The 13,859-nt window shown below is 37.5% G+C and overlaps 1 protein-coding gene across 1 annotated transcript; it reads right to left on the bottom strand.

Moving 5' to 3' along the window:
* Positions 1-9,605: 9,605 nt before the first annotated feature.
* Positions 9,606-12,210, bottom strand: LOC144444574 (uncharacterized). Its single transcript, XM_078134054.1, has 3 exons — positions 11,592-12,210; positions 11,110-11,292; positions 9,606-10,204 (listed from the first exon to the last, which is right to left on the bottom strand). Exons 1-3 carry the CDS (start codon positions 12,208-12,210, stop codon positions 9,876-9,878), a joined length of 1,131 nt encoding a protein of 376 aa, XP_077990180.1. The 3' UTR covers positions 9,606-9,875.
* Positions 12,211-13,859: the final 1,649 nt, after the last annotated feature.

Genomic DNA, 13,859 nt, shown 5'->3' on the forward strand with positions numbered 1-13,859 from the left:
GAAAGATGAAAAAAGTTAATTTTTTTTACAGTAACTACATTAAATAAAATAAATATAACCGGTGTCTAAAGGTTATCAAATGACAGGACTGGTATATACGACAATGAAATGTCGTCACTTTACAACATAAATTTGAAACAAAACAGACATTATTTTCTACTACAGACTTTGGTCCAAAGTAATTACATTTCACTCTCCACTTTGATTCTTGGAACTTAAGCATGTCCCATTGATCCTATGGTTTTACTGCGCATTGCACGTTACTGTTCACTTCTCTGTTTGACCCAACCATGTAGAATTGATAAGAAACTACACATGCTACACTTTAAGATAGCAAGGACGTGCAATTTCTAACATGCCACTATCAAATGTAGACATCAAAACATACTGCAACTAGACACAACCACACTGGTGCCAATGTTTTGATGTCTGCATTTGATATCTGCATGGTAGTATGTTAGTTCATTTAATTTCATTTATTAGACAAAATGTAGCAAGAAACTGTATTCATTCAATCTTGCTACTAGTATCTTATTAAAGTGTAGCATTATGCATTTTCTCTCTGCTTGGTTTTATCACAGAGAGTCAGTGAACAGTAACCCGCTTTACAGCGATGCAAGGTCATTGTGAACATGTTACCATATTTGAATCATCATTTTTCATCCTCTGCTGGTAAATTAATGCGACTGTACATGTCAGTGTATTCAATACAGCTGTAATTTACACTCATTCGACTTCGTACAGTTATTAGCTTGGCAAGTCTATATTCAACCATGGACGACAGAAGTGGGTCCGCGACTCTTTGCAAATTAATCACAAGGGAAGACAAACTGATACAAGAGTCTCAATTATAATAAAACTACATTCAATGAAACGGTCACATAAATAAAACTGCTATAATTGTGAAAGAGTAAGGTAACTGTCATGTTTAGACGATCATGATATTCGAAGGCCACCACGACCACCACCACCACCACCACCACCACCACCACCACCATCATCATCATCATCATCATCATCATCATCATCATCATCATCATCATCATCATCATCATCATCATCATATATATGGAAAGCCGGTTGGGACCATCGTCGACAACTCAAAATTACGCAGAAGAGACACCCACCACAACCGTCATCGCGATCTTGTGTAGTTCAGCCCTAATCATGTTTAGAGTGGTACAACACGCCATATCAAGCAATCAACTCATAATGACAAAGATGGCGACGTTTAGTGGTCATATACTAGTATTATATTCCCCATTTCATAATATTATTTCGTTTCTTTACGAAGTTCCTTTCTTGGTGTACTCAGACTTCAAGTCATTTCCGAACTGATATTGAAATGCTTATAATTGTTTTAAGCTTTAATTAAATAAAATTTTAGAGAAAAATAGTATATGAAGTAAACAATGTCAAAATGTAAGGTTTGTATGACAGTACAGTCTGTTTAAGAATACGTCACTGTTTTGGACAAGATAGCTTCAAGGTTGCAAGTGATTCAGTGCCTCCATCTTGATTCCGTGCCACTCCCTATAAGAGCTCCTTTAGACTGGTGTCTTGCAAGTTTACGTGAATTGACATTAAATGGAGAAAATCTCAACCATTTGTATTTTCTGAATTTACTATGAAAATGACGTCTCATAGTTATTATGACAAACAACAGTATACTATATGTAACATCTCATGCTATAGTATGGAGTCAGTCGTTGATATAAATTTACGAATTCATACCGGAAAATTACAATAATTTAAAAAATCTTAAGGACACATTTTTTTTTATTGTTCACCTTCCCCCAATTAATGCATCCATTAGTTTGATAGGAAACAATAACTATGCATTGCTATCCGGGTATTTAAATTATAAATGTGGCGCGATTTGTTAGCAGAACAAACTAAATGTGTATCGTGTGTTGTTTGAAAAAAGAGACAAATTGTTAACATGTTGGTAGTTCTGAATTCGATTAATTGTTTACAGGGACTAATGATCCTATCTGAATTAATGCTATTGTATTTGCTAGATTTCCAAAGGAAATCTGTGTTCATTTCATACGATAAAGGTGATGATGGTTTATCTATCAACACAATGGTCTAAAATATTTTGTTTTTCAGGTTTGTTAGGGACATGGCAATTCATGTTCAAACTGAACGATTTTTATTCCTTTGCGACGACTTTTGCTTGTCATACCGTATGAATGTTGATCGATTTGGTTTACGCGCATGTACACGCTGCTAATCTTGTGTTTTAATGTTACTGAAACCATAACGGTATCGCCAAATTCATTACGCGACGATAAATATACTGACCAACCAACCAACCAACCGACAAACAAACAAACAAACATGTAGGCTATACCTACCAACTAGCTGATCGATTGACGAAATCAATATAGCTGTCTGACTTCTTTATACAGCCTGTAATTTCACTTGTATACACATATACCTATATACTATACGGAATTTTCCTTTTTTCATCTGCGCATCGCACGTGGTCTTGCGCCAAATTTAATGGGGCACACACAGAGTCTGTAATTGCATGGTTTTTCGATGTTTTTCGACGGTTATTTTTCGCTCTTATTCCCCAGAAGAACAATTTCTTGTAAGAGATGTCACATTTCGGGTGATCTTGTTTTGACGTAACGACAAGTGCAGTAAAATTTTAGATTTTTTTCTTATTGCACAAGAGCGCCTTCAATAATTACAAGGGGAGAGGGCCGGGGAAATGGGGGGGGGGGGGCATTTTTTTTAGAACTCTGTTCTTGAGGGTGACCCATATTTTAGAAAATGGAATTGAGGGGAGGGTTATAGTTTACTTAGACTCATTGCATTATTTACCTTTGGATAATTTTGTGATTTTCGTATCCCACCACTGCCATTCGTATACCATAATATCAAGACTTATCAGTCAAATCAGTGCTGACAACCATGCAGTAAAATCAATTGTTAGTCGAAAGGTGAATAGAGGAGTTGGTTTCACAGGAGTAAAGGGGTAACAGTGTGGTAAGATGAGGGGGGGGGGGGTAATGTAGCGGAATGGAGCTGTTGACCCAAGTAACGTACGACAATGTTGGGAGTGCGACCATCTAGTCTTTGGGAGTTCTTGTCTTCAGCTCAGCCAATTACTATAGTACATCAAAACACAGGTACATGTATTGATTTATTAATGCAGTACCTTTACATAACTTCAATGTCAATGTGGTGATAGTAAAAGGAAGCAACAAATGCCTTTAAAACTATCAATATGGTGACAGGGTTGGATCAAGTCCTTATTATCCTGATTCTGAGACCCTCTTCATAGCTGACAGTATATTAAACCATGGTTCTTTTGTGCTGGGAGATGCTCTCAGCAATTTTATTTTTTACGCAGATGAAAACACATAAAACAACCACAGAACTACAGAAATCCACTTAGGTTTGGGACGATGTGACAGGGCTGTGTTGCAGTCTCAAATTTGTCTTGTGAGTGAGAATCGGCTGAGTGAGATACAGCCTACCCATCAAGTCTGTAGGACACTCACCCTGGGTTTGGGGGTCGAAGAAAAATCCCCTGTGTCTCCAGTGGTATTCTAACCCATAACCCCCGACTGCTAATTCTGAGTTCTGACCTACGCCACGGAGAGTTAGTGTTAAACTATGTTTTTGGAATATTTGAACAGTGCAACAGGAGGGTCATGTTTTAGGGAAAGGAAATTAAGGGGTGGCCATTTTTTTTAGAAACACGGAATCGGGGTTGGGTCACATTTATGCAACAGACCGCGATCGACCCCCCCCCCCTGTAATTACTCATGGTTCCCTAACTCGTGATATATATATATATGTACAACGATCGATTTTTTAGTAGCCATACCAATTGCTGAGACTGTATATACACGGAGACTTTAAAGCCCTCTGTATAGCTAAAATCTCTCTATCACATGCACAATTTTCAAAACGGCAGTAACGGTGTGAGCCTAAATGAAAATATGACTAACATGTGCAATAAAATTTGTGATAAATGCCGGTATCTAAGCATTCTACTTACCGAACATTGTCTTTGGTCGATCAACAATCAATTTACACCAGGTCAAAGGCGCTTTGTATTTTTTTGTGACGTTTGTTGACGTGTCTGATAGTCTTTTTAAATTCGATGCTATGGAGACGTTATGATTATCCCTACAGTCATGCTTTGCTACATCACCATTTACTTTGGAGTCGACTGATGATGTCGCATCGTCTGCATTGTAATCTACACTGCGTACAGAAACCGTTGGCTGCATTTCAACGCCGGCCGGCGTTTCTATCGTTGGTAGGGTTTGTTCAAATGACATTTTCTCTTCAGACGAAACTACCTCATCAGTATTTTCGAGGTTTGACGTGAAGTCTTCGGTCACCCTAAAATATATTCATCGTTGAATTGTGTTATGTATCTCTTATGAAACTGGTGCTTTACACCCACGTCATATAAATGTACTCAGACATGATGGGGTACATTTGTAAAGTCTTAATCGGGTATATTCATATGCAAATCTACGTCATGACGTTACCTGTTCATATTCAAATAAGGATGACACAAAAGAGATGTACTCCACAATATTTAGTGTCAGGGTTATGAAAAGGGAATATCTGTAGCTGTGACTGGAACCTTTCCTTAAGTTTTGCTCTTAGTTTCAATGTATGTATGTATGTATGTATGTATGTATGTATGTATGTATGTATGTATGTATGTATGTATGTATGTATGTATGTATGTATGTATGTATGTATGTATGTATGTATGTATGTATGTCACAAGTGTGTGTATTTATATATATATGTATGTGTGTGTGTGTGTGTGTGTGTGTGTGTGTGTGTGTGTGTGTGTGTGTGTGTGTGTGTGTGGTGCATAGGCTGGTGTCTGTCTGAAATTAACATACCCTTGACAGAACATCCACGAAATCATGATATACCTCGTGCTATTGAGATGTGGCCCTTTCATCATTTTCGATAAAACTACTAAATTCATCAACCACTCACAATCCAATAAATTTAAACATAAAATAACATAACTATATATACAATGGCTTTTACTCTCTTTTAGAATTGCACCAGGGAAATGAGACATAAATATTCCTTGTACATTTTCTATAAGTATATCGATACCCTTTTCCCCCCAAAATCGTAGATGCAAGTTCTGGGTCACCATGAAATTAACATATTCATATAATGTGGGTTGAAAGTGAAAAACGTACTAAATTGGTAAACGTTTTTATTTTTCACTTGTGAAATCAAATTTATATGATAAAAACCAGTAATCGTGTAAAATAACCGTGACCGACAGAAATTACATTCAACATCTCTACTGTAGATATAAAATTAGATACATACCACCTTATTTGTCAGTACGTTTTTGAAAGAAGTTAAATAAACATGGTAAGATTCTTCAACGTCTATGCTGTAACTGGTCTATTAAGACACAATTGCAAACGCTGATGGAACCAATGATACACGCAGAACAACCGGAACATGACACTCGGTACATTAAAACTCACCGTATTTGGTCCATTCTCAAAACTCTACTGTGTGGTTCCTCCATGTTAATATCATCAAATAAGAAAACAAACTGACATAAACTCGAATGAAAGTAAGTAATATGTAAACAAACACACAGCCTTTTCTGAATACCAGACACTGTCAGGTCGATCGTTGTGTGTGATCGCGCAACAGTGCTCTGTCAGTTCACGCTCTGGTTGTGACGTAAAACATGGAAATTCAACTCTGCCATTGTGTCTTACACATGCCCTACTCAAATAAGCATAAGCAAGTACTTTACTTCTTGTCATCCTATTGTGTGACTCCACCATCATTATCCAGGAACAAAACATGAAAAGAAACTACCGTCATTATATAGCGTACTATGTTACACCACAGCAGACATCATAATCCGTGACATCGTCGAGGTCATGTGCCCCCCCCCCCCTCCATCCACCATAGCCATTTTGGAACATTCTTTTCTAGAAGCATTTCTCTTTAGCATTTTACGAAATGTTTCCCTACCAATTATTCCTCCTCGGCTGGATCTCATTGGACGGAGAAGAGATAGACCCACCATGAGATCGACTTTTTCCTGGATGAGCCATCACCAGTGGTTGCTGTCATACCAGAGAAAAAAAACCTATACTATATAGCAGCGGAGGCCACGTGCACGCTGCAACCCCACTATCTAAAGGTGAAGGTTAGATATGAATGTGACGTTTATTTGGGTCGATTGACCCAGACCTTCAAAAGGTACGCTGGAGTTTAAATATGAAGCAAACATGTGGATGCACATTAAATTTTATACCTTCATACTCACCCATACTCACACAATGCACCATGTGTACACAGGAGTAAAATTTATTGAACTGTACACAAATCCTCAATATATCAAAATGTATGTATGTATGACCATTACCCCTAACTGTATTGTCGTACCCTGAAGGGGTAATGAGTAATTTGAATAATGAATGGTTTCAGTAATTAAGCTATCTTTGGAATGCATGCTTCAAATTCCATATTATTTGGCACGTACATCAACCAAGACAAAGCACACATATCCTCTAAAGCCTGTTGATATAGTATTTAATTTTAATGACTAATTTGCGTAATTAATGATTTTCGGTAATTAGGCTATTTCTTGCAAACTTCAAATTTCAGATAATTTAGTACATGTACATGTATTGATGGTAAAGAAGTGCATGAGTCATTTAAAGCTTGATGTTGCAACTTATAAGCTATATGGTTAATTTGCATAATCAATGATTTTTTAATAATTAGGCACTATGCAAGCTTCAAATTTCTTACAGTTTCATATAATTAATTTTCTAATTAAGTGGTACATCATGTATAATAGCTATAGTTCAGAATGTTATATTCCAGCAATGTGTGTAGGTCCAAAAATCTATGGTTTTGCCCTTACGGGAGGCATTCAGTTTAAATCCGGTTAAGCGAGGACATGACTAATGTACACAAACAATTTCTCACATTTTTCATCATCTGTTGTGTTTAAGTTTGTCAGCCGACATCGGTTGCTATAGGTAACGCGGTATACTTAAACTAATAGGGTTGAGAACAAAAAATAGCTGTCGTACGACGCGACGTGAGAGTTCTATTTTAATTGCCATGGTGGCCGTATGATGATATTTGCAGCTGAAAGTGCGTACGTTTCATAATCTCCGGCGGGATTCACACGTTCAAGTTCCGGTTTTCATATGAATGCCATTCGACATCGAAACTGGGTTTATTGCATATATTTTATGATGTACCTCATCTCAATCACACCGGCATTCCTTAACCCGATATAGTGTGAATATATGTGTACTCGGCCGGTAAAAAATACTGTAATGCTGGCTTCTTTCTTTATACAGTTATATAAACAAACTTGTCTTTCTATTTCTAAAAACTTACATTTGTCTATATATTTCAAACGATATACCCTCTAATGGGCCCACAAGTCGTCTGCAACTCGCATGGAAAGACAGTTCACACTATAAAATGTAGGCCTAATTGTCAATTACATCGATCTGTCACGGTTAATTATGATGTGTGAAAATAAAACGCAGATAAATATATACCTTACCTAACTCACTGTCGACATCGTAGTTTCACCCACACCATTCATCCGGTACAGCTTGTGTAAAAAAAATTGTCTGCTAAGCAGATGGGAAGCATCTGCATCTGAACCGACTTAGGTTCGGGTACTTTCTTGTTCCGGGTCATTTCGCAATGACAGGTAATTTCTATGCATCAGACGTAATGAATTCTCCGTGTTATATATGTAATGTGAGTTTCATGAACTAGGCTATTTATAGTCTATAGGCATGTAGTCTGTCTGTATATTATACCATGCCATACCATAGATGAAGGTCAATGTGTTATGCGAGTTTCTAGATCAATGCTCGACAGTATCCAACCATGTTAGAAAATATACCAATATCACTAAGAATGTGTACATATCAATAAAGCCGAGGAAATGTAGTTGCATTCCGTTTCAGTATCCGCATTAAACCATTTTACTACTTACGCCATGATTTACAGGTTCATTTCACTGCTCAGGTATAAAGTAAACACAGAACCAGACAATCTGTCTATTTTTAAGAATGCTAACTGATTTATTGTGGCAATAATATCGAAAGGTTAATAGTTAGATATACCGATAGTGACATACACGTAGTAAGACAGACCATGGAAGTATCACGTGTGGTGGAGGGAGGTGTCTACAGTCTTTAATTTGTGCGTCAACTTCAAGTTTCGTTAGTTATACCAGCCATTCTATATTCTTGAGGATTAAATTCCAGGGTCTGTCATGTAACCGATTGTAGTATTTTTTTCCTTGCAATGATATAAACAAATTAAAAAAAAACCTCCAGGGTCCCAGTCCTTCTTTTTATGTCATCAATGTCATGTTTGAAATCATCCATACGGCGTTTGAGTTCATCGGTGTATTTTACGAGCAGAAAAAATAGAAGATAACGATTGTTACAAAAATAATTTATATTCTTCAATACAATTATAATATCATAAACCCAACACATATCAGATCAAAAAGTAGTTTCAGTGTTGACCTAGTGATAGAGTATGAAGTAGGCTTGGTTATATAGGAATTTGAATCGCGTATTAAAATGTATTTCAAAGTTATTACAAGATATTAGAAGTTTGATGGATGTCTAGAGACTGAATCAATTAGTTAATCCCGGCTTTGAGACATAGGAAGTGTTTTCAAACGTTACACCTCGGCATGGCGTCAATGGAGTTCGTCCTGACAGACACACCAGTATTATATATTAACTCTATGAATACATTTACATAATTTCATATACGTATTCAAATTTACAAACATATCTGAATAATTATAATTGTAATAACATTTTCCAAATAAATACCACAAGCGAATGCTGACAGTCCAATACGTAACATGCTCTTTTTTTTTTGTTAACATGAATAAAAAGACGAAGTGTATTAAAGACGGTGTTATGACGATGACGGTATAAACTATTTGAAAAATATGACCAACCTTTATATTTTTAAAAAAAAAACAGGAACTGGAAAAAGTTATATTTATCACTGAAGACACTCCAGTCTGAGAAGGTGTTCAGAAGGATAACGTGTATAAGTGCTCCCCATGTCTGAGCAACCAAAGCGACGAATGGGGGGGGGGGGGTCATAAACTTCCGAGCGAGGAGTAACTCTAGTGAACATTGACAACGCAGGGGTCCTTCTTATAATATAGACCACCCTGGTGCATACACACGTACACTCTTTTGAAAGGTCAGAGATTGACGCGAGCATTGACAAAACCATTGGAGATGTCAAGATTTAGCATTTACAAATTGTACCCCTGATTGAAGCAAAGAAAAGGAATGAATGAGAATGACACCAAAGTGAAACTTCTTTTTTGAATGTTGGCTGTTTTGAATTTTTCATTTTTTCCTTTATTTTCATATTTTCTAGGGTGTCTCATATATTAGCAATTTACATGGGTATTTAATAATCAATGAAGCACTCCGAGCGATTAAAAGATTGATTTATTGCAACACATCTGCATGAAAAGGAATCTTTAAGGTAACGCTATCTTCCTGACAGGTATAAACAGTTCGATATAGTTCCAAAATCTTTGCCTTTCTTACTGGTCTGGAGACGTACAACTTTCTTTTCAACAGGACGAATCAGTAACATTGGCCTGTTACTTCAAACAACACAGATGTCAGATATTTGGAATAGAGTCAATTTATATAATGAAAGTTCATAGTTCGCCTAATAAACTGACCAATCAAAAGATACGCACAAACAGTGATGACTTGTTGGCAATACCGCATGAAGTTACACACATGTAGGGATATCGGTATTTTAACAGATGTCTTCTCGATACTTGTGGAGTATTGTCAGAAAGTTCTAAATATACGGTCTAGAATGTATTTCGCAGTCCCTGCCAATGAATCATCGTTCATCATACCCATTATCAACCGTTCTACAGTTCCACCTTCTCCTTCCCTTTCTCTCCATCTTCGTAAGATTTGTACTTTTACTTCTCTCAGTCCACACGTGACTATTGGGTAATCGTGTTCAATTTCAGTCAGATCAATATCCAGAATATTGGCTAGTCGGATGTGAAAGTCATCTCTCAAACAAGCTGCGATATCCTCCATCTGGTAATCCGTTAGTGGTGGACGTAGTTTGCTACCTCCTAACCTTTGAACTTCTTTCATGGTTTCTAGAGAAATTTCAAGAAATTACTGGCATGTAAATATAAACGGTAAGTATTTACGTGTTTAGCACGTTTATATTACCGTCGTTCCACAAGTCAAAACACATCACGGGTTAATGCTCAAATAATCCAATGTTCTTTATTCAAACTGAGAATGTTTCAGCTTAATTTTTCTTTGGAATCGCGAGTATTATAAATGAAACAAACTTAAAAGATGAGATGAGATGAGATGGGATGGGATGGGATGGGATGAGATGGGATGAGATGAGATGAGATGAGATGAGACGGTAAGACTTGTTTCATACGACAATGTCTTTAGTGGCGTTCCTTCTTAGAGAAGTACTTTGACAAGGAAAACGACAATAACCTGTTTTTACGATTCCATCGTCATGGTCATCAAAGCTTCAGACTGTCTGGTGTAATAATTGGCAATGTGGTATTGACGCATGTTCAAACACCCCCCCCCCCCCTCAACCACCCTACACACGAACACCCCCCCCCCCACACACACACAGATACACACACAACCCATTTCTTTCACAGGTCATGGTTTCTTTACGTAGTACGTAGCAACACTCATACTTCTCATACGTCACATCACGAGTACAGTTTGGACATTTGTAGAGTGATTTCAACGGAGGTAGATTACATTCATTCATTCATTCATTCATTCATTCATTCATTCAAACTTAATTTATGTAATTATAATGCTAACCACACTGCCAAATATGGTAAAACGTATGCAAATGCAATACATGTATTTTACTTTAAGCTCAGTTGGCATGATCACATGAATGTTGAAGTGTGCAAAAGTTTGCAAGATCATTTGTATTTCCTAAAACCTAACCCTATCATTCAAGGGAAGTTGTGTGTATATATGCAACTATTTCTGTTACAAAACCTTTGCTTACCCTTGAGGTAGTAATCCTTAAGTCGTACTTCAACTTCCAGTTTCGTTACAGCCATTCTGTATTCATAAAGTTCTCTTTGTATTCCAGATAACTCAAATTTTAGTGTACCAATTTTCCATCTGAGGTCTTCCTTTTCATGATCGAGAATTGTCATACGAGCCTCGATTTTACCCACCTCAGGTGCTAATAGAGTGACATATATATTAAGAAAATAATCCGAGAAAGAATAAAATAAATTAGCATAACTCTAGAATTGAACTCGGGTTGACCGAACATATTTACCAATGTATTCAAATGCATAGACTGAATCGCTAATAAAATGCAAGAAATTTTCACTGAAGCAAATGCTGGCATGTAGATATAAACGGCAAGTATTACGTGGCTGATGCAAAAATTAAAGCTATGCTAACAACATCCGGGTAGATAAATTGACAGTTCAACTATACAATCACAAGCAATGATACACTATTACACTGACTTACCTTTGAAGGCAAAATTGTCTGGAGGACTTTGAAAATAATTTAGGTTATGAATATTCATAGATGATGACACTGACGGTGTTCCTGGTAGAAAACTAGATCTAGCACTCCCATTATCAGGTCGGGTGATGTAACAAATTTTAGGAGGCGATCCTTCAGGTAAAGAAAAACTTCTCCGCAAGGGTACGGCTGGTAAGGTATGCAACAATGCCAATGATTGGCATGGGGTAACACAAGCATAGGCCTTTCGAGGCGTAGCATCCAAAACGTCGTTCAATTGAGCTTCAAGGTCTGGGAAATGTGTGTAAATGACAGAAACCAGTCTATGTGTGTACTCTATACTCTTAGGTACAAGACTTAGAATTTTTGTCCATTTGCAGAATCGAATATCGAGGGGGACCTTTGCAATGGCTTCTTTTACGTCCACGTGGGTCTTTTCACAGCGTTGTCGGTCTACAATCTCTTGGAGATGACGAAATTGGCTTTTGATTCTCTTTCTATTTTGTGTCTGTCTCGAATCATCACCGCTAAAAAGTTCATCCTGCATTCGGATAACTTTCAGAAGTATTTTCCATGCATCTAAGATATATTGTATTGCTTTGCTCTCACTCCCGTTGTCCATGTATAAGTCCAAATCTTGTAGATCCGTTATCCTGAACGACCCTTTCTTCTTCGAGGCACATCCTGTCCGATTCCCAACGGTGTTAAAAGCACGGTGGAGAGACAACAGAGTTTCCTTTTTCTGTAACTCTTCCCATATTGCTTCCAATGAATGGATGTAATCTTTCAACCGATCCATTCTTCACTGACGTCCATCCACTGTTCAAATCTACCTGTGTAAGCAGTTATCAGAGAATCGAGGAATATATGTGAACAGTTTTTTTTAAAAACATATCTGTTAAAATTAGCTTATAAAGTTGTATTTAACAAGATGAAGTGGAGGGAAGTAGGCTTACATCACATCACTGCATATTCACCTTTTAAACTGATATGACCATTTTCTCTCTTGCTCTTAATCGTTATTCGGTCGCTATCGCTTTCTTACAACAACATGGGAGAATAGGAAGTGTTCAGATAAACACAGTGGGTCCCAGGGTTATCTTAACACCTGCTGTATGAATATTGATTAGCCATTTCATGTTTTTGCATTGCATCGATGGTAGTTGTGTTACCGCTACAATTTTCATCATGGTTTACATCATATATAAACGTGTCGATGTCGCACTTGTGAACGTTCGTTTAGGGAGAGGGGAGGGGGTTTTCTCCTAAACGAACGAAGTTCGTTTATTGAGCTTGTGTGCGAACGTATAGTTACACGGGGTCCATACTTCGAGATACTATACTACTACGATGTATTTAATGTTTTCATTTACGACTGCGTCTGTCTGTCAACCCCGTGCTCATAATAGAGGCCAGCATACATAGTTGCAGGAGAACATTAGAATTCCTTCGAATGTCTGGCAATTTTAATATTTTTGTTAGTTAGTTTGAAGAACTGTCCACGCCCCAGTTCTTGTTTAGAAAGTTTTTTTTTTCAAACAAGCAAATTTTGGGTTCTGACTACTTGAGTACCTTGATGTCATAATCTTATAAGCGAAATTGAACGAACTGGTTTACATAAACTGGGGCCGGAGGGGGTGACGCAGCCGCGCAGTATGCAAATTGTAAACTACACCGCTCTCACTTACCCACATCGAAAGCAATGGAAAGAGAACATGTCAGACGTACTTAAAGAAAACTTGTTGACTTACCTTGTCATGAAAAAGTATAAGATTCAACGCGAATAGTGCAAATATTTGACATTTTCGACACGCACATTCAGGAAGCCAACTTATACTCTAGTAGCACAAGTCACCCAGAAAAAAAATATTTCGAATACACTAGATTGTGTTCGTACCGACAAGCTTACTCTCGCGAGAGAGCTAATTTAGTAGGCCTCGCAGTCATTTAATGAGGAAACGGAATAGTATTGTTTATCTCTCCTTACAATTTGATGAATTAGATGTGGAAATTCTGCTATAGTACAGAGACAGACAGACAGACAGACAGACAGACAGACAGACAGACAGACAGACAGACAGACAGACAGACAGACAGACAGACAGATAGCGACAGAGGCAGACAAAGAGAGAGACAGAGACACAGTGAGAGACAGAGAGAGACAGAGAGCGAGAGATAAAGAGAGACAGACAGACAGACAGACACAGACAGATAGATAGACAGATAAAAGAGACAAAGACACACAGAGAGAGAGAGAGAGGGAGAGAGAGG

Source organism: Glandiceps talaboti, chromosome 2 (assembly GCF_964340395.1).
Source record: "Glandiceps talaboti chromosome 2, keGlaTala1.1, whole genome shotgun sequence".
NCBI classification, from domain to species: Eukaryota; Metazoa; Hemichordata; class Enteropneusta; family Spengelidae; genus Glandiceps; species Glandiceps talaboti.

What these genes read in the sequence shown, in the direction of transcription:
- LOC144444574 (XM_078134054.1), bottom strand. Translation starts at nt 12,210, where the DNA reads ATGGACAACGGGAGTGAGAGCAAAGCAATACAATATATCTTAGATGCA. An exon ending in AGACAATTTTGCCTTCAAAG is followed by an intron (nt 11,293 to 11,591) that starts GTAAGTCAGTGT and finishes TCACTCTATTAG; the next exon opens with CACCTGAGGTGGGTAAAATC. An exon ending in TAAGGATTACTACCTCAAGG is followed by an intron (nt 10,205 to 11,109) that starts GTAAGCAAAGGT and finishes AAATTTCTCTAG; the next exon opens with AAACCATGAAAGAAGTTCAA.